Genomic DNA, 27,575 nt, shown 5'->3' with positions numbered 1-27,575 from the left:
TCCCTAATTTATTGTTTCAGTGATTGTGTTTTTCCTATTTTCATGTCATTATTTGTTATGGTTGGTGCTAAGGATGATTCTCTTCAAGCACATTGAAAACACATTGTCCGAAATTGGGGAGAGCACATAAGAAGAATTTTAGGGGGTCATCGTCCAATGTTGTTGCTTATGCTCCTTCTACCTTCTACCATTGGCTCTAGTTCTGGTTATGTATACTCAGCTGAGACTGCTTCCCAAATATCTGATATTGCAGAACAACTTCAAAAAAAAAAAAACTGCTTGTTTGGTATGATCAGTATTAAGGACTTGATTTTAGTTTGGTTCACATGCTTTCAATTGTTGTGGTTCTTTGCTTATTTGGTTGGTAATTTAATTGTTCGTCTCTCCTATCTCTTTGGTTGCTTTATTTTGTGTTGTCGCTTTCTCTATTACTTCTTCTGTTTGATTGCTCTTCTCTCTAGTGATTTGCTTTGTTGCTTCTCTCCATATTGATTGTTCTATTTGTTTGCTCTTCTCTCACATGGTTCATCTATTTGGTTGCTTCTCTCTTTGTTTAGTTTGGTTTGGTGTAGTTTAGTTTGGTTTGATTTAGTTTGGTTTGATATGATTTAGTTTTGTTTGGTTCTATTTGGTTTAGTTTGTTTTGATTTGGTTTCATGGTGCTACTTCTTTGGTTGTTCCTATCTGTTGATTTTGATATGGTTGTTGCTCCTTTTTTTGATCGCTCCTTTTTCGGTTTGATTTTTTGTTGGCTTGGTTCTTCTCTTGATTGTGACTATTTGATATGATTTCTTGTTGGTTTGGTTTCTCTCTTTATTGTGATTGTTTGGTATAGCTAATGATCCTTTCTTTGGTTTCTGCTTCTTCTTTCGTTGCTTCTCTCTTTGTTGGTTCTTCTCTTTGATTGTTGCTTCCTCTTTGGTGACATCCCTCTTGTCCCCCGGCTGTCCAACCACCTCTTGCGATTGTTGATTCTCCTCGTTACGCCTCTCGTCAACTTTGTCTGAGTCCTTTTCCAATAAACGATTGTTGATCCTCTTTGGCAGCCGGCTATGGCAGAAGAACTATCTGCATTGCCCAAAACCAATACATGTGAATTAGTACCTCTTCCTCCTGGAAAACGTGCTATTGGATCTCGTTGGGTATACAAGATCAAAACTCGTCATCATCTTCAGCATGGAACCATTACTCTACCGTTTGTCTCTTCTTCTTTACAGATTGCTGATTTGTTCACAAAGATGCATTCCATTAAACGTTTTCGTTTTTTAGTTGACAAACTCTCGATGCTCCATCACTACAAGAAAACACTCATTTTATGGCCAACTTTACAAATATTTTGTGGCCGAAAAAAAACCCTCACAAATTAGTGGCCGAAAAAGCCCTCACAAATACAAAAATTCCAATTTGTCTTTATTTGTGGCTGAAAAGCCCTCACAAAAGACTATAATTTTAGCTGGATTTTGTGGCTACCTAAGCCCTCACAAAATCACAACGTTGTCATTTTGTGAAGACTTAGGCCGCCACAAATTTCAGCTGAAATTGAAGTCCTTTGTGAGGGCTTTTTCAGCCACAAAATCAACCATTTGTGAGGGTAAAGGCCACCGCAAAGGCAAGCCATTTGTGGCCGCCCAGGCCGCCACAAAATCATTGGTCCGTTGCACTTTGTGAGGGCAAAGGCCGCCACAAATTCCCATTATCCGTTGCAATTTGTGGCCGTTCCGGCCGCCACAAATTCCTTATTTTCTGATCGTTAAAGCCGCCACAAAAGATCAATAATTTTCTATAAATATCACTCCACTCCTCTTATCATCTTTCACTTCTACCTTCTCTCTAAACTTTCTTTCTAAATTTTCTCTCCACCTTTTCTCTACAAAAATTGTTTCTCCAAGGTTGTTCTTTACTATCTTGAATTTTGGTAAGTTTAAATTATATATTTATTTTTTTAATTTTATTTTTGATTTAAAGTTATTTATTTAATGAATATTGTCGAAATTTTTATTTTGACAGTGGTGATATAGTGTTTACTTCAGAGAGTTCTCAACTATGTGAAAGCTTCAAGTCAGACACTACCCGTCATCAAATTAGTATTTTATACATTTAAAATATAGATTAGTAAAATATGTGATATTATAAATATATTTATATTATTTTTAAAATTATATAAAAAGTTCGTCATTCAAAACGTTATTATAGAAATTATGTTGTTTACATAATATATGATAAATAAAAATTTGAAACACATGTAAAACTTATTGATTTTAATATAACTATTTTTTAAAAAACATTATTAAAATTGATGATATTAATATTTGTTGTTAGTGATTAAAAAGAGTTGTAGTTGAGTTCGTACAAAAAATTTATATACTTTAACAGTCTCTATTTTTGTTTATATATAAGGAGTTATTTTATGAAAAATTTCATTAAACATCATTTAAAATTTTATTTTGGTTTATATAATTATAATCTTGATAATAATTTATTATATTGTTTGCAAATGCTCCCCTAATTGACATATAAAGTATGTCAAAATTTATATATAATGCTTTTTAAAATTTTATTTTGGTTTATATAATTATATTCTTGATAATAATTTATTATATTCACATCAACTTCCTCAACCTCAACCAGATCAAACTTCATACCGACCAACTATGCCAACAACTGGCTTGATCAGACCAGATTTAAATCAACCTCAATCGGCTATGGCTCCTCCTTCGACTAGTGGTGGTGTAGTTGAAGATGAAATCCAATTTCAAACCATGATGTCTCTTCCAACACAAATTAATAATACCTTTGAGGGACTTCTGTCGTCGGGTAATATTCCAGCAAATAATGATGGAAGGAGTGGAGCGATTGATCAGAGAAATTATTACGATGATTAATGATGTACTTGAATAATTTCTTAATTTTATTTTTGGTTTGTATGAACACATTATATCTTGTCCTATTTAATTATGGTGTGTTTAATTTTTGGTTTGTAAGACATGACTTATTAATTTTAGAATGTTTTATTTGGTATGCTAGTAATTACTTTAATTAATATTAATATTATATTTTTATATATAATAGTTATTTTAATTTTTAAATTTAAATTTAAATTTAATTTAAATTTAAATATTATATTTTAAATTAAATTTAAATTTCAATTAAATTGTAATATTATTTTTAAAATTTATATTGATATTAGTTTATTATATGTAATATATTTAATTTAAATTTAAATATTATATTTTAAATTTAAATTTTAAATTTATATTGATAATAATTTATTATATATAATATCAAATTTTAATATTAATTTCGAATTTAATAAAATTATTTTTTTAATAAAGTGAAACTTTTGTGGCGGCCTAAGCCTTCACAAAATATTTATCTTTTAATCCATTTTATTATTTGTGGCGGCCTAAGCCCTCACAAAAGGAGACATTTGTGGCGGTCTAGGCCCCACAAAAGCTTAATTTTAAAATTCAGCTTTAATCTTTGTGGTGGCCTAAGTCCTCACAAAAGGAAGAATTTGTGGCGGCCTTTGCCCTCACAAATGGCAACGAAAAATTCAAATTTTGTGGCCGTTTTAACAGCCACAAAGGTTTGTGACCACCTTATTTGTGGCTGCCTAAGGCCGCCACAAATGTCTCTTTTGTGGCTGCTTCCCCCACTTTTTGAGGGCCAAAGGCCCTCACAAATTCAATAAATTCTTGTTGTGCATGTTAATTGAGTTTGAGGGGAGAGGTTAGATAATGTTATTATATATTAGTAGTAAGGGTATTTTAGACATTTATGTTCTTTTATATATATACTCATTATAACCCTATTAACTGAAGTTTTGGTTCATTCTATGTTATGAAACCCTGGAGTGGTTGTCTCTCTTCTTCCTTTTCTCATTGTTAACAGTGAGTACGAGTGAAGTCGAAAATGAAAAAAAACAAACACGAAAATTGTTGATATTTTGGCGAAAGACTTGAACTACCCCATATGTATTTTACATTGCACATTAATGTGTCAAAAAGTTAGAATTAACGGATGCACTCATTTGAATAACGTGATGCAAATTAAGGAATTTTTTTGCTATTTCGATAAATCTAGAGATTAAATTAATGGATGGTTACAAATTAAAGGGGAGTGGTCTATTTACTAAAAAATAGTTTGTAGAAGATGGCATTGAGCAGGCAATTCATAAGGGTAGGGTGTAGTGAGGTTGTGCATGGGAGTGTAGTGGTGGGGTTAAAGATTACCATGTTATCACCATAATGCACACTAAGAGGGAATCAAAATCGATCATTTTTGGCATGAGATGCTTACGGTCGGCACAGGAATCCTTATTGTGTCATCTACACATAGGTGGGTCCCATTACAACACTACTTTCCTTACACATGTCTCCTACGGAATATATAATATACGTGCCTAAATTTAAATGGATGTAGACACTGCACAATTGGAATGCGAAAACGCCAAACTAAAATACCAAATATTCCTTACTATTACACGTAGTTTATATGCATCCAAATGTACAATTAGTTTTGTAATTTTTTTTTCGAATTTTGCCTTTTTTATAACAATAAAAAATATAAACGACACGTGTAATACATAATTAATATCCACTGAAAAATGTAAATTAATAAAATATTGTACGTCCATTGTATAATGAAATATAAATCAACAAAATATTGTACGTCCATTGTATAATTAATAGAATAAAATTTCAGAGTGATTTTATAAAATTATTTGAATTCATATTTATTAAGATCAAAGTTCATAAAATTGTATAATTTAATGAGTTTAATATTTATGTATGGTTAATATAATTTTCTTTTACACTAATAATTTATATAAATTAAATTCATTTTATATTTATTACTTTACGATAAAAAGTATTTCACCACTTAAAAAATACTAATAGTTTTGTTTTTGATCAAAATTTATAACCGAAAGGTTAAAATTAATAATTAATGACATTAATTCTTTGCATACTATATTTATGTATTTTTAGAAGGTCACCATGACTGTATACATGGAAATATATGCATAGTTAAATAGTTTCACAATAAACACGAATGTAGATATTATTTTGGTAAAAAATTACTATATCGAGAGTTTCTTACATGTATATATAAACATGGAGATTAAAATATAGGTGTTAAAACTATTGACAATAATATGTTTAAACATCTTTTAAAACAATTATCTATAAATTAGATATAAATATATTTAAGATTTAAAATAAAATATTATTATGATATATAACTTATATTTTTATTTAGGATTTATTCTTTAACGTAGAAATAGTAAAAATACAATATATTTTTATATTATAATTTAACTTTATAAATAAGACTATAAATAAAATTGTATGAGATAAGATTTCACATAAAAAGAAGAGATTTCTTTATACAAAATATAATACATATAATTTCGTTTTCACAAATACAAACAACAAAAAATCTATATTAGTGGTATCAAGAGTTAAGATTCATATTTAGACATGTGAAAAAGATGAAGAAGAGAAAGAAAAATAAAAATAAAAAGAAGACACCAAAGAAAAATAAAATTTAATTTGGTTTATAACCAATAATTGATCTTTATGTGTTAGAGGAAGATAGATAACCAAAAACTATCTTGATGTATTACATGAGAATAATAACCATAATAAAAAAAACTAATCTTAACCAATGCTACATCTTTATATATTACATGAAATATATCAATGTGTTTTATGAAGATGTATGACTATAATCAAATTGGTATTTCCTAGATTAATATAGTTATACTATATATGTTGTTATCTAAAATATTAATTTATGAGCATATTTAGTGAATTTTTCTATTTGTGTAGTACATTTTGTTATATGAAATATACATTTTTGGGTTTATTTGATGAATTGATGTAAAAATTTAACTTTTATAGGGTAGAAATAGCACAAACTATTGGGTAAAAATAGCATAAATCAACAAATATTTTAATTAAAAAAAACATACTACACCGATTTTTTTATAAAATCGATATTAAATAATAACTGATAACACGTGTTTTAATTATCGGTCTTATATGTGACATACCATACCTATTTTTCATACCTATTTGATGAGGAGTGGACACTTATAACACTTACTATATATAAAAAATTAGTGTTATACGTGACTTAGCACATCCAATTTTCAAAAAATATGGGTCAAAATTTGTTAGATACGCATATTTTAATCAAAGTCATAGTAGAAGATTTAATTAGAAGATTTTGTATATATATATATATATATAAAAGATTTAAAATAAGATATCATTGTGATATATAATTTATATTTATATTAGAATTTATTCTTTAATTTAAGGATATAATATGTTTTTATATTGAAATTTAGCTCTTTATATATATGAATAAAAGTTTATGAGATAAAATATTAAAAAAAAAAAAAAAAAGAGATTTCTCAATATTAAATATATCACATATAAGTTTCATTCCGCAAATACAAACAACAACAAATATGCATTAAATTAACAACTCATAAACACAAATTTTGGACCAATTCTCTTTGGATTTGTTGCCTTAGTATTTAGTGGAGGTATTTTTCTTAAAAAAAACACAAATTTCTATCATTTAAAAAAAGCATGTAATTTTAAATTGTTAAATGTAAGCTTATTATGAATATATACTTAACAATATTCATTTTTATGTAAGCATGTAATTCTTAATTTATGTAAAAATAAAGTAATTTTTTAAAAATTGAGAATTACATAATAAAAATGTAGTTTTAAAATGTTAAATATAATTTTAAATATAATATTTTGAACATAAAACTTCACTTTTTTTTTAATTCCTTAACAATAGTCTTAAAGGCACTTAGCATGACCCTATTAATTAATTAATTAATTAATTAATTAATCAATTAATTTTACCTTTCGCAACACTTTATTTGAAAAAACTCGATCGGTACAGAAATAATGTTAATCTTAAACACCGATTATTTAAATTTTTTACACGATTATTGGTACAAGATTTGATGAGAAGGTTGGTGGTGTTGGAATCTAATTCCTATCTGTTTTGACAGGTTCATGCTTTTTTCCTCATTTTCATACCAAAAGCTTACCACTTAATTTTGCTAAATTTTAGTTGTAAAGGCACCAAATTTGCAGCCTTAATCCTGTATTCACTTGTCCTCTCTTTCTCTCTCTCTTTCTCTCTCATGCTAGTGAGCGTATGGAGGCCACACACATAGAGAAAAAAAGATAGAAATTAGTAGTGGTATATACAAATGGAGCCATGCACGTGCATGAGAAATACAAATCAGAAAAGAAGATGAGAGTGGGACATAGCTAGTTGCATTGCATGTCTTTATCGTGAAGGCTCAAGTGGGGGCGTCAAAAAGCAAACTATATGGAAGGAAGCTACGTACTACACTTCCATGGGATGCAATCACACAAATTATAATGCAATCATAAACTTTGTTTCAATAAATTTCTCAAGTAAATATATTTCTAAGAAAATATTTGAAAAATAATTATAGTCATTACTAGAAAAAACGAAAATAGACCCGAATCAGCTTCGGTAACTAGCTTCTGCGTCTTAAAACTATTAAAGTATGAAATTCATATCTGACACTAAATTTATTAATAGATAGCATTTTTGTCACTAATTTTTTATATATGCATGATAGCAACTTTCGTTGGAAAATATATCTACGTTTAGTTTTTGATGTGTGAAGAATAAAAAAAAAAATTCAGTTAAAGTTATCTCATTAAGTATTTTTTTTTTTAGATAATTTTCTCATTCTATTTCTCCCCATAAACATAATTATTTATGAAAATATTAGTGAATATAAAATTATAAATTTATTTTAATGAAAAAATTATAAATTTAAAGATAAACATCTCTAAGAGGTAGGTCAAACGAGTTGAACTAAGACACTAGAAAAAAGATTTTTAAAAATGTTTAGTGCTAAAACTCTAACTACTAACATAGTAATCTATAATATTAATATATTTTCTTGTGAAAAAAAGTATAGTCTGGACCAAGTGATAGTTTTGTTTTAAAGGCAAGGAGTTCTATTAAAATGGTACAACCTATATATGGCACAAGGCGTGCCTATGATTGCTTATCAAATAAAAAAGGTATATCAATGTTGACCACACAATCTATGTCAATTCTAATGTGCACATGTTTGATAAGTCTTTAACTAGACATAAGTTTATTTTTACCTTAAAATTATAAATCACACTATTAGATCAAAAAGATGCGACGATATTTTTTTTTGGGTACAAAATGTGATGGGATTTATAGATCAAATAATAACAAATAAATTTATGTATGGTACAATAATATCTTACTTGTGCATATTAGAGAAAGTCTACCATCAATACATAAAAAGGCCACATACAAAATTACATCTGAAAAATAATTGTATTATGGCTCCATAATATCGTTTTGTTGAAGCTTAACAAACCAGTAAGCTTATTGAAGCTGCACTAAATTTGTAAAAGCTTATGCCATTGCCAATGCTTAAGGAAAATTTATAATTGCAATTCAATTTTACGAGCAAGATTGATTATGCTTACAATATTACCAAGTATGCAAACTTATTAACATGAACCTTAAGAAGATAAACAACAATAGAAAGAAATGCACAATTCAAACATACATGAGCTTGATGACGGAGTTCAACCACAATGCGACCTACATCTCTAAGACTTAGCATTGACTTATCCACTTTATTCAAGTATTAATCAACGGAAGAATTACACCGAGTATCTTGTTCTCACCAGCCTCGCCAAGTGTTCTATTCAAGTCCCTTAGTGCCCCTGTGTTTTTATCTTAAATTTTCTCACCCAATCCTTGTGAAAATCTACACAAGTCAACATCTGGCTCAGCCAGTTAAAATCTGTCTTTTTTATACAAAAGAGAAGGAAACAAAGATTAGTTGAAGAAGAAAGACAAGTTCAACTGAATCAGTTAGTTAGCTCAACTAACTAACACTACAAGAAAACACTCAATTTGTGGCCAATTTTATAAATATTTTGTGGTTGAAAAAAATCCTCACAAATACAAAAATTCAAATTTATTTTTATTTGTGGCTGAAAAAGCTCTCACAAAAGACTACAATTTTAGCTGAATTTAGTGGCTGCCTAAGCCCTCACAAAATCACAACGTTGTCATTTTGTGAGGGCTTAGGCCGCCACAAAATTCAGCTGAAATTGGAGTCATTTGTGAGGGCTTTTTCAGCCACAAAATCAACCATTTGTGAAGATAAAGGCCGCCACAAAGGCAAGCCATTTGTGGCCGCCCAGGCCGCCACAAAATCATTGCTCCGTTACACTTTGTGAGGGCAAAGGCCGCCACAAATGTTCATTGTTCCGTCGCAATTTGTGGCCACCCAGGCTGCCACAAATTCCTTATTTTCTGACCGTTAAAGCCGCCACAAAAGATCAATAATTTTCTATAAATATCACTCCACTCCTCTTATCATTTTTCACTTCCACCGTCTCTCTACAAAAATTATTTCTCCAAGGTTGTTCTTTACTATCTTGAATTTCGGTAAGTTTATATTATATATTTAGTTTTTTAATTTTATTTTTGATTTGAAGTTATTTATTTTATGAATATTATTGAATTTTTATTTTGACAGTCGTGATATAGTGTTTACTTCGAAGAGTTCTCATCTCTGTGAAAGCTTCAAGCCAGACACTACCCGGCATCAAGTTAGTATTTTATACATTTTAAATATAGATTAGTAAAATATGTGATATTATAAATATATTTATATTATTTTTAAAATATATAAAAATTAAGTTATTCTTTCGAAATGTTATTATAGAAATTATGATGTTTACATAGTATATGATAAATAAAAAATATAGAAATTATGTTGTTTACATAATATATGATAAATAAAAATTTGAAAACACATGTAAAACTTATTGATTTTAATATAACTATTTTTTTTAAAAAAAAACATTATTAAAATTGATGATATTAATATTTGTTGTTAGTTATTAAAAAGAGTTGTAGTTGAGTTCGTACACAAAATTTATATACTTTAATAGTCTCAATTTTTGTTTATATATAAGGAGTTATTTTATGAAAATTTTCATTAGACATCATTTAAAATTTTAATTTGGTTTATATAATTATAATCTTGATAATAATTTACTATATTGTTTGCAAATGCTCTCCTAATTGACATATAAAGTGTGTCAAAATTTATATATAATGCTTTTTAAAGTTTTATTTTGGTTAATATAATTATATTCATGATAATAATTTATTATATTCACATCAACTTCCTCAACCTCAACCATATAGTTGAGTTAGTACAAAAAATTTATATACTTTAAAAGTCTCTATTTTTGTTTATATATAAGGAGTTATTGTATAAAAAATTTCATTAAACATCATTTAAAATTTTATTTTGGTTTATATAATTATAATCTTGATAATAATTTACTATATTGTTTGCAAATGCTCTCCTAATTGACATATAAAGTGTGTCAAAATTTATATATAATGCTTTTTAAAGTTTTATTTTGGTTAATATAATTATATTCATGATAATAATTTATTATATTCACATCAACTTCCTCAACCTCAACCAGATCAAACTCCATATCGACCAACTATGCCAACAACTGGCTTGCTCAGACCAAATTTAAATCAACTTCAGCCAGCTATGGCTCCTCCTTCGACTTTTGAGGGACTTCTGTCGTCGGGTAACATTCCAGCAAATAATGATTGAGGGAGTGGAGCAATTGATCAGAAGAATTATTACGATGATTAATGATGTACTTGAATAATTTTTTAATTTTATTTTTGGTTTGTATGCAAACATTATATCTTGTCCTATTTAATTATGGTGTTTAATTTTTGGTTTGTAAGACATGATTTATTAATTTTAGAATGTTTTATTTGGTTTGGTAGTAATTACTTTAATTAATATTAATATTATATTTTTATATATAATAGTTATTTTAATTTTTAATTTTTAATTTTTAAATTTAAATTTAATTTAAATTTAAATATTATATTTTAAATTTAATTTTAATTTTAATTTAATTGTAATATTATATTTTAAATTTATATTGATATTAGTTTATTATATATAATATATTTTGATTTTAATTTTAATTTAAATATTATATTTTAAATTTAAATTTTAAATTTATATTGATAATAATTTATTATATATAATATCAATTTGTAATATTAATTTCGAATTTAATAAAATTATTTTTTTAATAAAGTAAAACTTTTGTGGCCGCCTAAGCCCTCACAAAGGGAGACATTTGTGGCAGTCTGAGCCCCAAAAAAGTTTAATTTTAAAATTCAGCTTTAACCTTTGTGGCGGCCTAATCCTTTACAAAAGGAGGAATTTGTGGCGGCCTAAGCCCTTACAAAAAGATGACTTTGTGGCGGCCTTTGTCCTCACAAATGGCAACTAAAATTTCAAATTTTGTGGTCGTTTTGGCCGCCACAAAGGTTTGTGACCACCTTACTTGTAGCTGCCTAAGGCCGCCATAAATATCTCTTTTGTGGCTGCTTCCCCCCCTTTGTGAGGGCTAAAAGCCCTCACAAATTCAATGAATTCTTGTTGTGTAACTCCTAGTCAGCTCCAGACTAGCTAACTCCAAGTCAACCTTTGCACTAACTAACTCATTTGTCTTCATATATCACTTTTTTTAACAATATCCACCTTGACATATGAATCATGATCTTGAACAAAGGTTGTGGTGTTATCCAAGTCCAAACAGTGAAGGTTTTAATTCAGGTTCACTAATAACTGGACTACATCTATCTCCCTCATTTAGAAGTCTTTAATCCACTAATTCAAATACCTTGAATTTTAAAGCATCTGATCCTCCAAGTCAGTCTTCTCAAACAACCTGATAACATTGGACTTTTGAGAAACTAACCACTTTGATCCTACAAGTCTAGTTTTCTCATAACAACCTGACAACTCCATATTGAAGAAGGAATTAAACCACTACTGAGTTGGATAAAAAAATTGAAACTTTAAGTGTTTACTTCTAACAAAGCTGATAATAATAATAATAATAATACTTATCACACTATAAGAAAAACACTCAAAAAATATTTATCATTCAGACAAATATTTCTCTCTTTGAACTCTAAGATGAATTTGGAATTTTGAACTTCAGTTCTTCTACTCTTTCTGGGTTTACAATGCTCTTCTTATTCAACCTTGGATAAAATTAAGGTTTCAATTTAGTCTTTGATTTCTGAATTATATCTTCATTCCTAGCTTGGTCAACAACAAGCTTATTCAAAAATAGTTTTGAACAAGATGTTTTTTGATAATATGTTATTTAGCCAATTCTTTATTTTTGAATCCAATATGAGCAGTTCTTTTAGATTGATTATGTTCGTATTTTGTTCTGATTGAGTTTGTATATTCTTCAAATTGATTTTATCTGTATTTTGTTCATATTGAGTTTGTAAGTTTTTTATATTGATTATGTTCATATTTTGTTCAGATTGAGTTTATAAATTCTTCAAATTGATTATGTTCGTATTTTGTTCAGATTGAGTTTCTAAATTCTTTAGATTGATTTTGTTCATATTTTGTTTTAGATAAATCTTGATCAACTCTTTTTCAAATTTTGACCATATCTTCTTTTCAACTTAGTCAAAAAATTTCTTCAATTATAAATCTGAATCAAATTTTATTTTAGATTTTCTTCAATTATTAATTTGAATCAAATCTTATTTTAAATTTTCTTCAATTATAAATTTGAATCAAATCTTTATTTTAGATTTTCTTCACAAACACGAATTTTTTGTCTTTATATTATGTGAAGTCAGATATATTGTTCTTAGAAAATATTTTTATTATTGTCAAAACACTAAGTATAAAACCAACTTGGTTCGAACACCTTTCACCCTTCGTTACTACTCTTTAGCTTTTGAGAATTTTTAACACAGAATCCTCATCCTGAAAGCAATATCCTTCTTTTTCAAGTGTTCCTAGAGAGATAAGACTTCTCTTTAGTTCTAGAACATGTCTTACCTTGAAGAAGATCTTGATTGACCCATCATTGAGTCTCAACTTCATAAAGCCAATGCTAATCAGTTTACATGATACCTTGTTCTCCATAATCACTTGTCCTCATTCATAGGGTTTGTATTCAAAAAACCATTATCTCCTAAGACACATGTGATATGAACACCCTCAATCGATTACTCGTTTAGCTTGATGAATTACCATTTGTTATTACCAGTAATTATTAACTTTCATAGCCACTAAAGCATCATAGCTTTCTTCAACATTACTTATATTCTTTGCTTTCCTTATAGGACAATTCTTTGGCCATCAAAGCAACTTGCATCTCCTCTATGATATTGAATCCCTCCGATATATGAGGGTATTAGAAAGGATATCATATGAGCTTGATATATAGATAATCAATAGTAAGACTTGATCCTCATCTTACAATTTTACTTCAATGATTTCCAAATCAAGGACTAAGCTATTGAATTTGCATCTTAAGAGTGTACAATCTTTACTTCAAATACAAACAATTTTCCACGGTCATGGTCATGTAAAGATTTTCCAACTTGAACCATAGAGCAGCAACATCTTTTTCCTTTGACACTTCCCTTAAAACTCTGTCTCCAAAGCACAAAATGAATGCACAATAAATGTTGTTGGTCACTTGTTTTCCCATTCACGTGGTTCATCAAATCCTCGACGAACAAGAATGTCCTTCAAATTCATCCTCCACAATGCAAAATCATTCTTGCCATTGAGTTTTTCTATGTTGATTTTAGCCATCCTCATTTATCTCTTTGAACGTAACTAGGCTCTTGATGCCAGTTGTTGAAGCTTAACAGACCAGTAAGCTTGTTGAAGCTGACATTGAAATTTGTAAAAGCCTATGCCATTGCCAATGCTTAAAGAAAACTTATAAGATTGATTAACCTTACAAGATTACCAAGCATGCAAACTTATTAACATGAAACTTAAGAAGATAAAGAACAATAGAAAGAAATGCACACTACAAATACACACGAGTTTGATGATAGAGTTCAGCCACAATGTGACCTACATCTCACCAGTCGCACCAAGTGTTCTATCCAAGTTCCTTAGTACACCCGTGTTTATATCCTAAATTATCTCACCTAATCCTTGTGAAAATTTACACAAGTCAGCATCTAGCTAAGTTACATTCAACCCTTTCATACAGAAAGAAATGAAACATAGATTAAATGAAGGAGAAAGACAGGTTCAACTAAATCAGCTAATTAGCTCAACTAACTAACTGATTTGCTCTTAATCAGGTCCAAGCTAACAGACTCGAAGTTAACCTTTACACTAACTAACTCAATTGTCTTCATATGCCAATTTGTTAATAAATGTAAATAAAAAAATCAAGAAAAACAATTGTACGAGACTGCAACTCAAATTTGAGGAAAAAATAATATGCAAAAAACAACTATATTATATAATTTTCTCCTAAGGGCTAAAAAACTTGTATGATTTGATGCGCATTTTGGATTTTTATTTTATTTTTGCTTTTAATGGATTAGGTTTATGTTAGATGAAGAATAGATAAAAGTGGAGTTTGATATAGAAAAAAGTAAAAGATAAATATATTAAAGGTGTTGTTGTCCTTTTAATCTTTATGGGGGTGAAAGCACTAAATGCAAGGGTATAGAAAACTACGAATCAAGGAGAAAAAAAATCTCTTAAGCCACCATAACAGAAAGCAAAGCCCAAAATATATTGGTCAAAGTCTCACAAGATAAAACAATTCGTAATTAATTGTGCAATTTGGACCAGATAGTTTTATCTTATATCTCCACATTTATACCTATATTCCTACAAATTTTTAAAAATATTAAATATATCTTTGATTTAATTTTTTTACTATTTTATCAACTACTAAATAATTCAAGTTTTCTAGTACATAAAAAATTTTCAGAAATTACAGAAAAAAAAAAAAATTTATAAGATTTCCGGTACATAAGGTTCAAAAGGTGTCTACCAGAAAATTTTAAAAAAGTTTTTCGGTACAAAAGATAAAAAATGTGTCTATCGAAAAACTTTTTTAAAGTTTTTCGGTACATAAAGTTAAAAAGGTTAAAAAAATTGTGTATCAATAAACTCATATACTGAAAAACTAGTGAAAAAGTTTTCTGGTACACATCTTTTAAAAAAATAATTAAATAAAAAAAGTAATAAAAAATTAAAAAAACTTCTAGAAAACTTGTGGGTCGAAAGTTTTCCGATAATTTCTGAAAATCTCAAAAAAAGTTTTTCAATAATTTCTAGAAATCTCAAAAGAAGTTTTTTGGTATTGTATATGTTCCGAAAATGTTGAAATAAGTTTTTCGGAAATTGTCTTTTGTAACGAATAATTTTTTAATGTTTTTTGAGGTGTAACTTCTGTATCAGAAAACTTGAAAAAAAATTTCAAAAAAAAATAAAAATTTTAGTATTCACTTATGTAGCGACAAACTTAAATGATAAAATGGTAAAAAATGATAAGTTTTAATATCTATATGAGGGCATTTATGTCTTTTCATTCTATTTGTTAGGTATAGGGTATAACAATCTTTGGACCGCTGCCTTCGTGAAATAAGCCAACGTGTAATCTAACCCAAGCTATGTTCATTTATCTTGTCATATATAGTCTTCAAAAAAATGTTCCTTGTCAAACAAACTAAAAATCACCATTTCAAAAGAACAGTAGTAACACAGTTAAGTCAACTAATGTTGGTTTTTTAAATTAATTTTAATAATATATGAGTACAAGAGATAATTAAAACCAAACAAATAAGATGAGTCTCAAGAAGAAAAAAAAACTCAAAGGAGAATGGTAGACAATCATCTAATTATCTATGTCAAAAACTATTTCTAAGATCATCTCTTAATATTTTTGAGATGAAATATATTTACTGTTGTTTTATTTTTCAAAAATATTTCTAGGATCATCTCTTAATATTTTTAAGATAAAATACATTTAGTGCTCTTTCATCTTTTACAAAAATAACAGTTCATTTTTTATATTTTTTTTTTTGTAATAGTAAAATCTTTTAAATTACAAAACATAACACTTTTTTTTATCCCATTACATTAACAAATGAACGGTTGGCAATTAATTTCTTAATAAAAAAATATTTTTAAATTAATTTTTATTAAGAACTCTAAATATTCATCTTCTTCTTTTCATCTTCTTCATCATCATCTTCTTACTTTTCATCTAAACTTAGAAATTTAAGTAAAAATTCAAAATAAAAAATGGGATCAAATTGGTCGACCAACGCATGAGTATACAATAGTGAAAGAACTTTTTTCATTTAATACCTCACAATAACACTCACAAACACAAACAATTTTTCTATGAGATTGACATAATAAAAGAAGAACAAGATCATCGGTTCCAAAAAAGTGAAACACATTTGACATACTTTCAAACGAATTAGATCATTGATTTCGTCTCCAAAACATTGTCGGAAACTATTTCAACGATTCAAAATGTGTTGTATACAAAACCATCATGAGTGAGTAGAAAATCCTCGAAAAAATTCTACACAATTCAATCTACATTAGAGCCTACAAATGCAATATTGATTTCCTCCGTGTCTTCATCATTAATATCGCTAGGGCTATGCAAAAAATCCGATTATGAAGTTTGAATCTATAACTGGATCTAAATCTATTTTAAATATCTAGTTAAAATAATATGATTATAATCCAACTGATTTACAACCGGTTGGATATCCATTAATATTTTATTTTTGGATTTTGATTTTATTTGAATATTATCCACTCATATTTTACTTTTGGATTTTAACCATATACCGTTTCTTGAATTAGTAAGATGCTCTCTTTCTTTTCTTAACGCAAAAAAAAATAATAATAATTTCACGCTTCTTCTCTAATTTCAACGAGGTAGTCATTCTTGAACCCCAACTCCGTGCTTCCATTTATCTCTTCATTTTCTACATTTCAATCCCTTCCTAACTTAATCATTTTTTTTTCTCTCTATTTGTACAAATATAAGTATTATATCATTACTCCTAATTTTTCAGTAGGAATTTCACCATTTTCATGACCTTAACAAACTCTTATCTTCTCACAACAAAAAATTAATTTCCTAAAAAACATATTTGCTTTTTTTTTTTAATAAACTAAAATTCATACCTTCAATTTTAAAATAATGCATAAAAATATGACTCATTTTTAATTACTTCATTTTGTACAAACTAGTCTTTTTGTTTATCTTAAGTTTTTTCTTTATGTTTTCCTTTTGATATCTTATATAAGTTTAACCATTTTTTTCTTTTCATATTTATATAAATATTATATATTATATTTTGTCAATATTTCACTCTATTGTAAATCATTTATTGATTTCTCATCTTTTTTTGTCTTCCGTTTTACCTAGAGATGAATGTCAAATTAGGATAGTGTTATTAGTTGTGGTGTAATACGGTTATAAATTATAATTTACATAGACTAATTATTGATTGAATTATATGGTCAGGATTTGTTTAAGGTAATGAAAAGAAAAATATACTCATGTTTGCTTATAGTTTTGTTATCATAGTTTTATAATACATCAAATTCTTGAAATTAATATATTATATAAAAAAAATTGTTATAATGTCAAAGTTTTCAAATCAATTAAAAGTGCGCAAATCAATTAAAAAATAACTGGACTTTAATCAATTAGAGAAGAAAATCGATTTTAAAATTGAATTTGTCGACATCGGTTATATAACTAGAAATCGATTATTTAACCATAACCGATTTTACAATCGGTTTTATAACCGATTTTACAATCGGTTTTATAATCGATTTTAAACTAAAAAATAAATTTAATTATAAATCTTATTTTATATAATAATTTTAAAATAGATATGATTTGATCTTAAAATAAAAAATAAAAAAGTAAATAAATAAACCATGCACACTCCTAGGTACCACCATCCGGGTTTTTCATTTAGATTTGCGTTTTCAATTGTTGTTTTTTCCATTGTGTTTTTGTTTTTGTCCATCTGGGGTTTTCACTCAGATCTGCATTTTCAATTCAAGATACTCGAATATGGAATTTGATCCCACTTTTTTTGGTTTTTTGTTGGATATGAAAATTTGGATTTTATTTTGTACCTGTGCTTAATTTTATGAAGTTATGATAAAGAGTGGGTAGATAGTCACAAAGAAGATAAATTATAGGGGTTCACAAAAAAAAAAACTGTGCATTTTTTTCAACGGAATATGACAAATAGAGTAACAATGAAAATTTTTACAATTATTTGGATTAGAGTAACAAAAATTTTACTTATTTTTAAGAGATTAATTAATTTGACAAGTAACAGCAAGATGCATTTTACTTATTTTAAAGACCTCTCTAATCCAGATACTCGTCAAATTAATTAATCTCTTAAAATTTCTATATAAAAAACAAATTTTAGTTGGATAAGTGATAGTAGACATTCGATTGAGCCTAGTTCTGATTTTTATAATTAACCCAACTCTTATCTTAGAGCCCAACCCAAGAACTTCAAAAGGGGTTAGGCCACAAGCTAACACAATATTTGGTGTTGGATCCCTTATGCAAAAATTATATTTTGGCAAATGCTCAAAAAACCCCCAAGTAAGCTTAGGATAGAGTATTAAATTAATTATTTCTATACTTATAACATAACATTTCCAACATTTATTTTTGGTTATAGCTCCATTATATTTTGTGACTTTTTTATTTATTGTGAGTAAGAAGGAGTATATAATTTGGCAGAATGTTCTTTTAAAATGAAATATTTGCAGCTTAGCTAGAAAAGTTGAAAACCTTTTATAGAATTATAATCACCAGATATACAAAGAATAAAAATATAAAGAGATAAAATAACTAATAAAAGTCAATTGGACTACATATCACATGAAATATGAAGAACAAAACTCCTAGACACCAGAAACAACCCAAAAACAAACCACAAAAAATTACATCATTAAATGAATCAAGTAAAACCATCATTGATTATAGTGATACCCAAAATCGTGTCATTTATAATGAAATCAGCACTAACAAAACCAACATCTACAAAGTAGTTTAACATGTTTTGTTGATAGTGTTACAAATAATGAATATAATATAATTCTTTACTTTCCATATCCCAAATGCATACTAATCCAAAGAATATTAAAAAAAATGTCAATTATTTCTAACAAGCACACCTACCCTATCAAATTGTTGAGCATAGTATAAGTACATTTTCAATTTATTATGTACATTTCTTTTATAAATATACCCCTAGTTAATACTATTAATTTACCTTTAAATGTTAAAGAATTAAATTTAACATATTCTAATACAAATGTTATTTTACGCACATTATTATTATATTTCAATTCATATAACTACTCGATTAATATAAATATTTTAATATTCTCTATGACTCAAATTAAATGACACATTTATTCTTTTTTGTTGTTGTCAAATATATCAATGCAATATTTATTACTATTATTTTCATTAATATACCATTTTTTATTGAATTTCACTCCATTTAACTACTCCACTAAATATAATTAATAATAGTATTCATATAAATAACAATGCTACATTTACATTTGAAATCAATTTAACTAATATTCTTTTAATGAGAAAGTAAATGAAACTTATTTGCTTATTAAAATATGAGATACTTATAATGAGACAAAGCAAGCATCTTTGGGTAGTACTAGTAAAATTAAAGTTGGTTTAATTAAATTGGGTTTGTGAATTACTCTTACAATACTAAACAAAACAAAACGAAAATTTAATGGGAGAAACTTTATTTAAAAAAATTATATCAGCTACTATAATTAAAAAAATTAATTTAAATCATATATGTTGCGAGACTAAAAAAAATTACAATGTGAATAAATCACAACCGTTAAATAATTAGAGATGTTTTATTTTTCACCTTGAATAACTCAAGAAAATCTAATGTTGTAATGATGAAACAAATTGTTTTGATGTAAAATGATAAAGATAAAAGTAATTTTCGAAATGTTAAGATCATACTGCAGTCAAACCTATCGCTAGAACATTTGTTTTTCATTTCTTCCAATTTTTTGTTAAATTCAATTTCCCTTTAAGTGTAATGTTTTGTTTCCATCAAATGACGTTAGTAGAGATTGAATCTACACTATGACGTTTTTTTACTACTAAACAAAACCATTAGAATTAGAGTCATTTCACATTTATACACTTACAAATATAAATCGATGTACAAACATTGATAAAAGTAAGCATACTTCTTAAATATCTATGCACTATTTTTGAAGAAGCTTATAAAGAAACAAAACGTTTAATCGTTGAAATTGTGATTAAATAGAAAATTAGTTTCTAACATTTATATATTTTACAAAACAAAACGAAAATTTAGTGGTAGAATTTTTATAAAAAAATAAGTTATACTAACTACTATAATAAAAAAAATCATAATATAATATAACAAATAATTATATTATTAATAAATTAAAATCGTTATATCATTAAAGATATTTTATTTTCTAATAGTAACTCAAAAGTTAATATAAACTTTATACATAGGGAATTACAATTAAACTTCATTAAAAATTTAAATCAATATTATTACTCATATAGGGAGTAAGGACTAATTTTATTCCCAAATTTGCTGGTTGTTCCTTCCCAATTCCACCAAGTAAAACCTCCACAAACTATATTGCAATCAATTTCAATTTCTACAAAATGAATTATATTTGGTTAAACGCCATGCATGAAAACCAAGTAAATGATCCATGTTGACAATATGTCAAAAAATACTAATATTTTAATTTTCTCTAAAAAAAGAGAGCAAAATACCAATCACATAAAACCATTACACTGATTAACAAAATGTGGAACTCAAAGTTTCATTGCATATGTTTGTACTTTAGGACAGAGTAACATCAACAACTTTTTCCAGAATTATTAAAAAAGTCAAAGAAAGGTTGGTTATCATGATCTTGAATGATATCAGGAGAACCAGAATGATGTGTATCAGAAGAACTATCATCAGCAGAAACTGAAACATGCTCTGTTGTTGTTTTCCCTTCCAAGATTCCAGTTGGGTGCAGTGGAAATAGATCCAACGTTTCTTGGTTACTGTAACTGAATTCATGATAATCATGGCACATTCTCTGTTGCATTTGCATGCCTTCATATACCATTGGATTATTGCATATGTTTGACATGCCATTTGACATTACTTTCTCAGATTGGTTCCTTCTGTAACTTACTGCTGCAGCAGGTAGAAGCACTTTTTGGTTTTTAGGGTAATAGCTTATTTCACTTTGTGCTTGAGGTACACAATATGGTGTGCAGAGAGCTGAAAAACCAAAACAAAATCATTTATCAATTTAATAGTAGAATGTAAATAAACAAAAGTAATAAAAAGTAGTTTTTTCAACAAATCCATAGCATTTTTTAGTTTTCATAAGAGCAAGTCCAATGCAAAATAGTTATATGAATGAGAAATAGAAATGTGATATTATAATAAAATTGAGTAATATTTATGTAAAGAAATAAAGAATGAAAAGAAAGTATGTATCCATGCATGAAAATGTAAAGAAGAAAGAAACGAACCATTAGGAGAAGTGTAAATGGGTTGTGGTCTATGAAGAAAACGATTGAAATAAGCAATAGTTTCTTGTTTCTGTTTCTGTCTCTGTCTAGCTTTATGATTCTGAAACCAGTAGAAAACATTCTTCCCTTCGATGTGACCATACACTCTAAGTCTAGCTGTAATCTGTTGAATTTCCTCAGCACTTGGTGTCTTTATTCCTTGCTTATACAAATTCTCCAACACACTTATTTGTTCTTTAGTAGGGTTCCATCTTGAGGAGGAAGAAGAAGAAGAAGAAGAAGATGAAATAATCTCAGTCTTGCCGGTGGTGTCCATGTTCATGGTGAAAATGAGAATAGAAATCGATAGAACATAAATGAGTATATGATATGATTTTATAGAGAATAATGATATTGGTTGAAAGTTGAGGAAAATTATCATGCGTATTGTTTTTGGTGCGGAACATCTCTGAAAACATAGTGGTTAATAGAGGCAGAGAGATTACTTAGGTTTCATCGTCTTATAAATTTAATTGCCGAAACGGCCCTCTCTTTTCATCTTCTTGTTCATTGATTTTGTTGCATAGAGAACGTTTAAGATTATATATATTTCTATTCGGTATCGGGAAAGAAACACAAATATTAGTACGTAATTTAGGGGGGTAGAAAAGTAATTATAACGAGAAAAGACATGCGGTTGGGTTGTAAAGTATAGGTGAAGGCTAGGCATTGGGAATTGAAGTGAGAGCAGATAGGGTATCAGAAGAGATTATAGTAATTAACTTCAAATTACTAATACTACTACTTTCTTCATACTTGAAAGTTGAAACGTCTATGGACTACCTAAACTACCTATACCCCTCTATGCCTTCGAGGGATAATTCTGTCAATTCCTAACATATAATATTTCTACTAATTGTAATAATTAATAATCCCAAAACAAATAATGTGTGTAGGTTGCACTATTTGATTTTACCGTAAAAGGTGATTACTATATGGTTACCATTGCTTTTCAACACCAATTTCTAACAAGAGAACTACGAAAGAGGACTATGTTGAATATTTCTTTTCATCCTAACATTCTTATATGAAGGGTCACTATCAAATATCAATGCAAACAATTCAAAATTTATCAAATACTTTTTCCTTTTTTTATTGCTATTATAAGTAAAAAAAACAAATATTTTTACAAGTATTAAGAAAAATAATTTAAGTATAATTCATTTTTTATATTTTATATAAAATAAGTTAAATTTACTGTCATTTATTAATATCATACACATAACTTTAAATATTAAATGTTATTAATTAAATAAATGGTGTATTTAAAATAATAGTATTAAATGATTCAAAAGTAATTAATTTTTGTTTATAATCATGATCAACATTTAACTTTTTTGTTTTTCCGCATAAAAGTGGTTAAATGAAGTGTTTCTTAGTCTCACCATGAATATTTGTTCGGGATTAGACTTTTCGTATGGCTCAACCTCGTCACAATGATGATTACGTCAAGTTGGTACCCATCCCTCTATTGTACTACTATTTTTAAAGTCATATATGACTATATACTAATTAAGAATTAGAAAAAATCAGGTCGATCGACAGGGATCTACAATCTAGTGTACGTCAGACTTAGGTTAGACCAACTTTTTATAAACAAACAAGGTGAAGGCTTCCAAATAATATTCTTTTTATACTATTATAATTATTATATTAAATTTTGATTTTTTTTTTGTTAGATATTAAACTTCTAGTGATTTATGTATATGAATCTTCTCTAATTTTTTATATATTTAAATGTATTAATATAAAATAGAATTGAAGTAGCATTTGTATACTCATATTCTTTAAAATTTCATGTTAAATATTAAAATATAACTTAATTTTGTTGACATATTAACACGTTAATCTATTTAAAAATATATTTAGTTACTTATTCAAAAATGTTAAAATAGAATAATTTTTAAGTATGTTAATATGTCATACTAGATTTCTATCAAGATCAGACTCAGTCCTGAAAAGTAAGCTTATGACAAGCTACATATTAAACTTAAACTTTGACTATTTTGATAAGACTCAAATCTTTTTCAGCCTAGTTTATTCTCATCCACAATACTCACGTATATTCAAAATATAATATGACAATACTTATTTTCATATATAAATCAGAACATTGCATGATGATACACAATGCTTATAATTCGACTCCTCTAGTATAATCAATCAACTTGGGCCATCTATTAATAATTCAAAGTCGTTATAGCATTAACAATATAGAGATCGTTAACTTATTAATCACTTGAATATATTTCAATGGAGATTGGAGACATATATGACTAATGTTGGTCAAACACAAAAGTACTCAAACAACATAAAAAACATAACCAGAAGTCTAGTGTCAAACAAATACCAAGCGCAGGAGATAAATGAAAATAAATTGTCTCTATGTGGTTGTCCTTTTGTAAAAAGTGGTATGGCTCTTCATGAGTCAAAACATCCACGTTGAAGAATTGAGAAAAATAACAAACAAAAAGAGACCCTTTGTACTATTTTTATTGAAATTGACGACATAATCAGAATATGTAATCTCTTTATACTATTTTTATGTTATTCATAAGTCTCATAAAAATTATTAATTTAATTGTCTAACGTCGATGTTTTATTTGGAATATGAAATCTATAATTTTTTTAAATGTACTTAAAAATATAAATTAAATTTTTTAAATTTATACTCTTTTAAAGGCGTGATCATTTGAGTAATGAACAGCTCTTAAAAAAAATATTGTGCTGATTTCAATTATAAAACAAATTTTATTTATTAAAATGAACTTATTAATTATAATTAATGTAGTAAATAAGTGGCTTGAGTTACAATAAATTAAAATATACATTATTAAAAAAAAAATTACTATTTGTTTATAATATAAAAATATGAATTAGTCAAAAAAATAAACTCAAATAAATAAATATTACAAATGTAACACTTAATTAATATAAGACAAATAAAGTATTTTTTTTAATGAAACTAATTATTTATATTGAATGTTTTTGAATTAAATAAAAAGTATATAAGAAATAATAATAGCATTCAACTCTCTGTCGGTCTTTCCTCTCCTTGTTTTTTTCTCTGAAAAAAAATACCATTAATTAAGAACAAGGTAAATTATTATATATATTATAATGATAGTAATTTTAAATATTTAAATGTTAAATATTTTGCACCTACTTACATGATAAATAGATAAATTAGTTAGTAAACGTATAAATTAAAATAATTTTGATAGTTACTAGATCTTGAATTGTACTCATAATTAGAGGTGGAAATATGATGAGTCGATCGAAAGAGACTTACGGTCTAAGCTATGTTTGGTCTAAGCTATACCATTTTTTTTTTAAACAGATAACGGTTAAGTTAGAAGCATATTTAGCTGAAGAGATTAGAATACAAGTCAAAAAAAAAAAAAAAAAAATTTAGATCTACCAAACTGGCCTACTTAAGTATGAATCATATTTATTATTATTATTATTATTATTATTATTATTATTATTATTATTATTATTATTATTATTATTATTATTATTATTATTATTATTATTATTATTATGCTTTTAATTAAGTTATAAGTTTGTTAACTTTTTATTAGTAATTTAATCATATTAGGCTATATTAATTTTTGAAGTATTTAAATGTATTGTTATAAAATAAAATTGAAGTGATACTTTAAAATGTCATGTCAATTGCAAAAAAAGATTACTTAATTTTATTAATATATTAGTTTGTTGGTCAATTTAGATATATGTCTAATTACCTATCTCAACGTTACATAAACTTTAAAGTAGGTTTACATGTCATACTAAACTTTCTAAAACGCCAATTTAGGCCTAAAAAGACATATGACTAGCTTTAGACTAGACTATTAGAACTTCAATTATTTTAGCGAATTAGACATATCTTATAAAGATTAACTCAGCCTAACATATTCTCACTTTATTTTGTAAAATTAATTAAAATCAAGTAAATTATAAAACAATGAAGAAAAAAATATATATTTTTGAAAAAGAGCACATGACACATTAGATGAGAAAAATATTTAGAAATCGACATTAATATGTGAAGTACGACTATACATTGATCAGATTGTACTAGGTTTAGCCAAAAATCGACATTAATGAGTGTGTTTTGGTTGATAACCCGTTAGTTACAACTCTAGGTTTGGTTTGGTCAAATTCTCATTTTTAAATTAGATTGGTTACTAGGTTATCTTTTATTTTTCTTTTAAAAATGACGTGAATGGTGATCCGTTATGTTCTTTTTTCAAATATTAATTGAACCTTTATTTTGTCCAAAACATGGTGTAACATGTTTTCACTATTTTTTTACCGTCAAATTTAAGCATACAATAAACGATAATATCAAAGTCATTAGATTTATGATAAAATACTTAAAACATCAACATATAAGTGATCATATAGATTCATTTAAGTTAGGTCTAGTTTTACATGGTATCTAATTTTAATGATTTATTTTCTTATTTTAGAAACCATGAAAATCAAGATGATTCAGGTTGGCCCAACCCATCAATAGTCCTATTGTGAAGTTTCCACGCAGAGGGATTTACACCTAAGAAAATGGTTATTTGCTTTTTTTTGTTTTTTTTTTTGTTATATTTTCTTTTTCTCACAATTAGTGATTCGTTTTTAAAATAATTTATCCCAAAATGAATCACCTTTTTCAAATTACAATACAATATTAAATATATTCACCACATTCACCGCTTTCAATTCATACTACATTCACCATTTTCAATTCAATAGTATTTCCAACTTTGCATTCTATCTTTTTCATTTATCTATTTTTTTTTTATCTTAGTGAAATGTTTAATTGAGTCATTTAGTGTAGATGTGGCAATTGCTTCCATTTATCCATCATCCATCCAATCCATATAACTATAATATAAATTTATTCAATCCATCAACTACATAATAAAATTATCAATGGATCGGATCCAATTAATCAATTTTAAAAATATGAAGGAATCTAATCTATCCAACCTTTTTTTTTCAAAATCCAATAGATCACTTATTTTAATTGATACAATCCAATGAATCATATATTTTTTTTTAATTTTAAAATATATACTTTTAAGTAAATACTATTATTTTTATTTCAAAATATATTTTTTTAATAAAAACTATTCTTTTATATAAAAATGTTTTTAAAATATTTTAAAAAAATAGTTTTTAATTATTTTAAAACTTATTAATTCTAAAATTCTTTTATTTATTACTTTTGAAAAAATTATTACTTTAAAAACATTTTTTTCAAAAAATCAGAATCTTTAATTATTTTAATTATATTTAAAAAAAAACAGAATTGAAATGGTAATTTATTTTTATTAAAAAAACATAATTTAAATTTCTTTTTACTATTTGTAAAAATAATAATATAAATATTATAAATTATTAATTAAATAGGGTGAGAAATGGTGGTGGTCGGTGGCAAGAGCTCCGCCGCCTGCCACTGTGACGTCGTCGGAGATCTGTCATACTCCGTTGTAGTGTTTGTCAAACTTTGCCTCGAATATTCGTAGCCATCACCACTATTATTTATTTAATAATAAATTAATTACCTATTTTAAATAATAATAAACTTAAAAAAATAATATAAAAAACAGTTTTAAAATAATATTTTCAAAAATATTAATAAACAGTATTTTTAAATATTTTAAACCTTAAAAAAAATTAAAATGCCATTTTATTGATATTTTAACTTTTTTTCTGCAAAACAAATTTTTTAAAATAATAAATAAAATGATTCTTATAAATAATAAAAATCATTGTTATTGTAGGTATATAATTTATTAGAATATTTAAAAATTATTAGTTGGATTTGATCATGTTGATTTTTATAATTTAATGGATAGATTGAATTGACTTTTTTTAAAATAATTTTAAGTAGATTATAAATAAATTAATGATTTATTTTGATTTATATATTACAATATAAATTTATAT

The 27,575-nt window shown here is 26.6% G+C and overlaps 1 protein-coding gene across 1 annotated transcript; it reads right to left on the bottom strand.

The window, feature by feature from the left end:
• Positions 1 to 20,905: 20,905 nt before the first annotated feature.
• Positions 20,906 to 21,909, bottom strand: LOC101515455 (WUSCHEL-related homeobox 5). The gene is made up of 2 exons (XM_004505854.3): positions 21,582 to 21,909; positions 20,906 to 21,324 (listed from the first exon to the last, which is right to left on the bottom strand). Exons 1-2 carry the CDS (start codon positions 21,901 to 21,903, stop codon positions 20,906 to 20,908), a joined length of 741 nt encoding a protein of 246 aa, XP_004505911.3. The 5' UTR covers positions 21,904 to 21,909.
• Positions 21,910 to 27,575: the final 5,666 nt, after the last annotated feature.

This window comes from Cicer arietinum, chromosome 6, assembly GCF_000331145.2.
Source record: "Cicer arietinum cultivar CDC Frontier isolate Library 1 chromosome 6, Cicar.CDCFrontier_v2.0, whole genome shotgun sequence".
In the NCBI taxonomy this organism is placed as follows: Eukaryota; Viridiplantae; Streptophyta; class Magnoliopsida; order Fabales; family Fabaceae; genus Cicer; species Cicer arietinum.
Note: the sequence above shows the minus strand (reverse complement) of the source record. Positions and strands in the feature narration are given on the sequence as shown.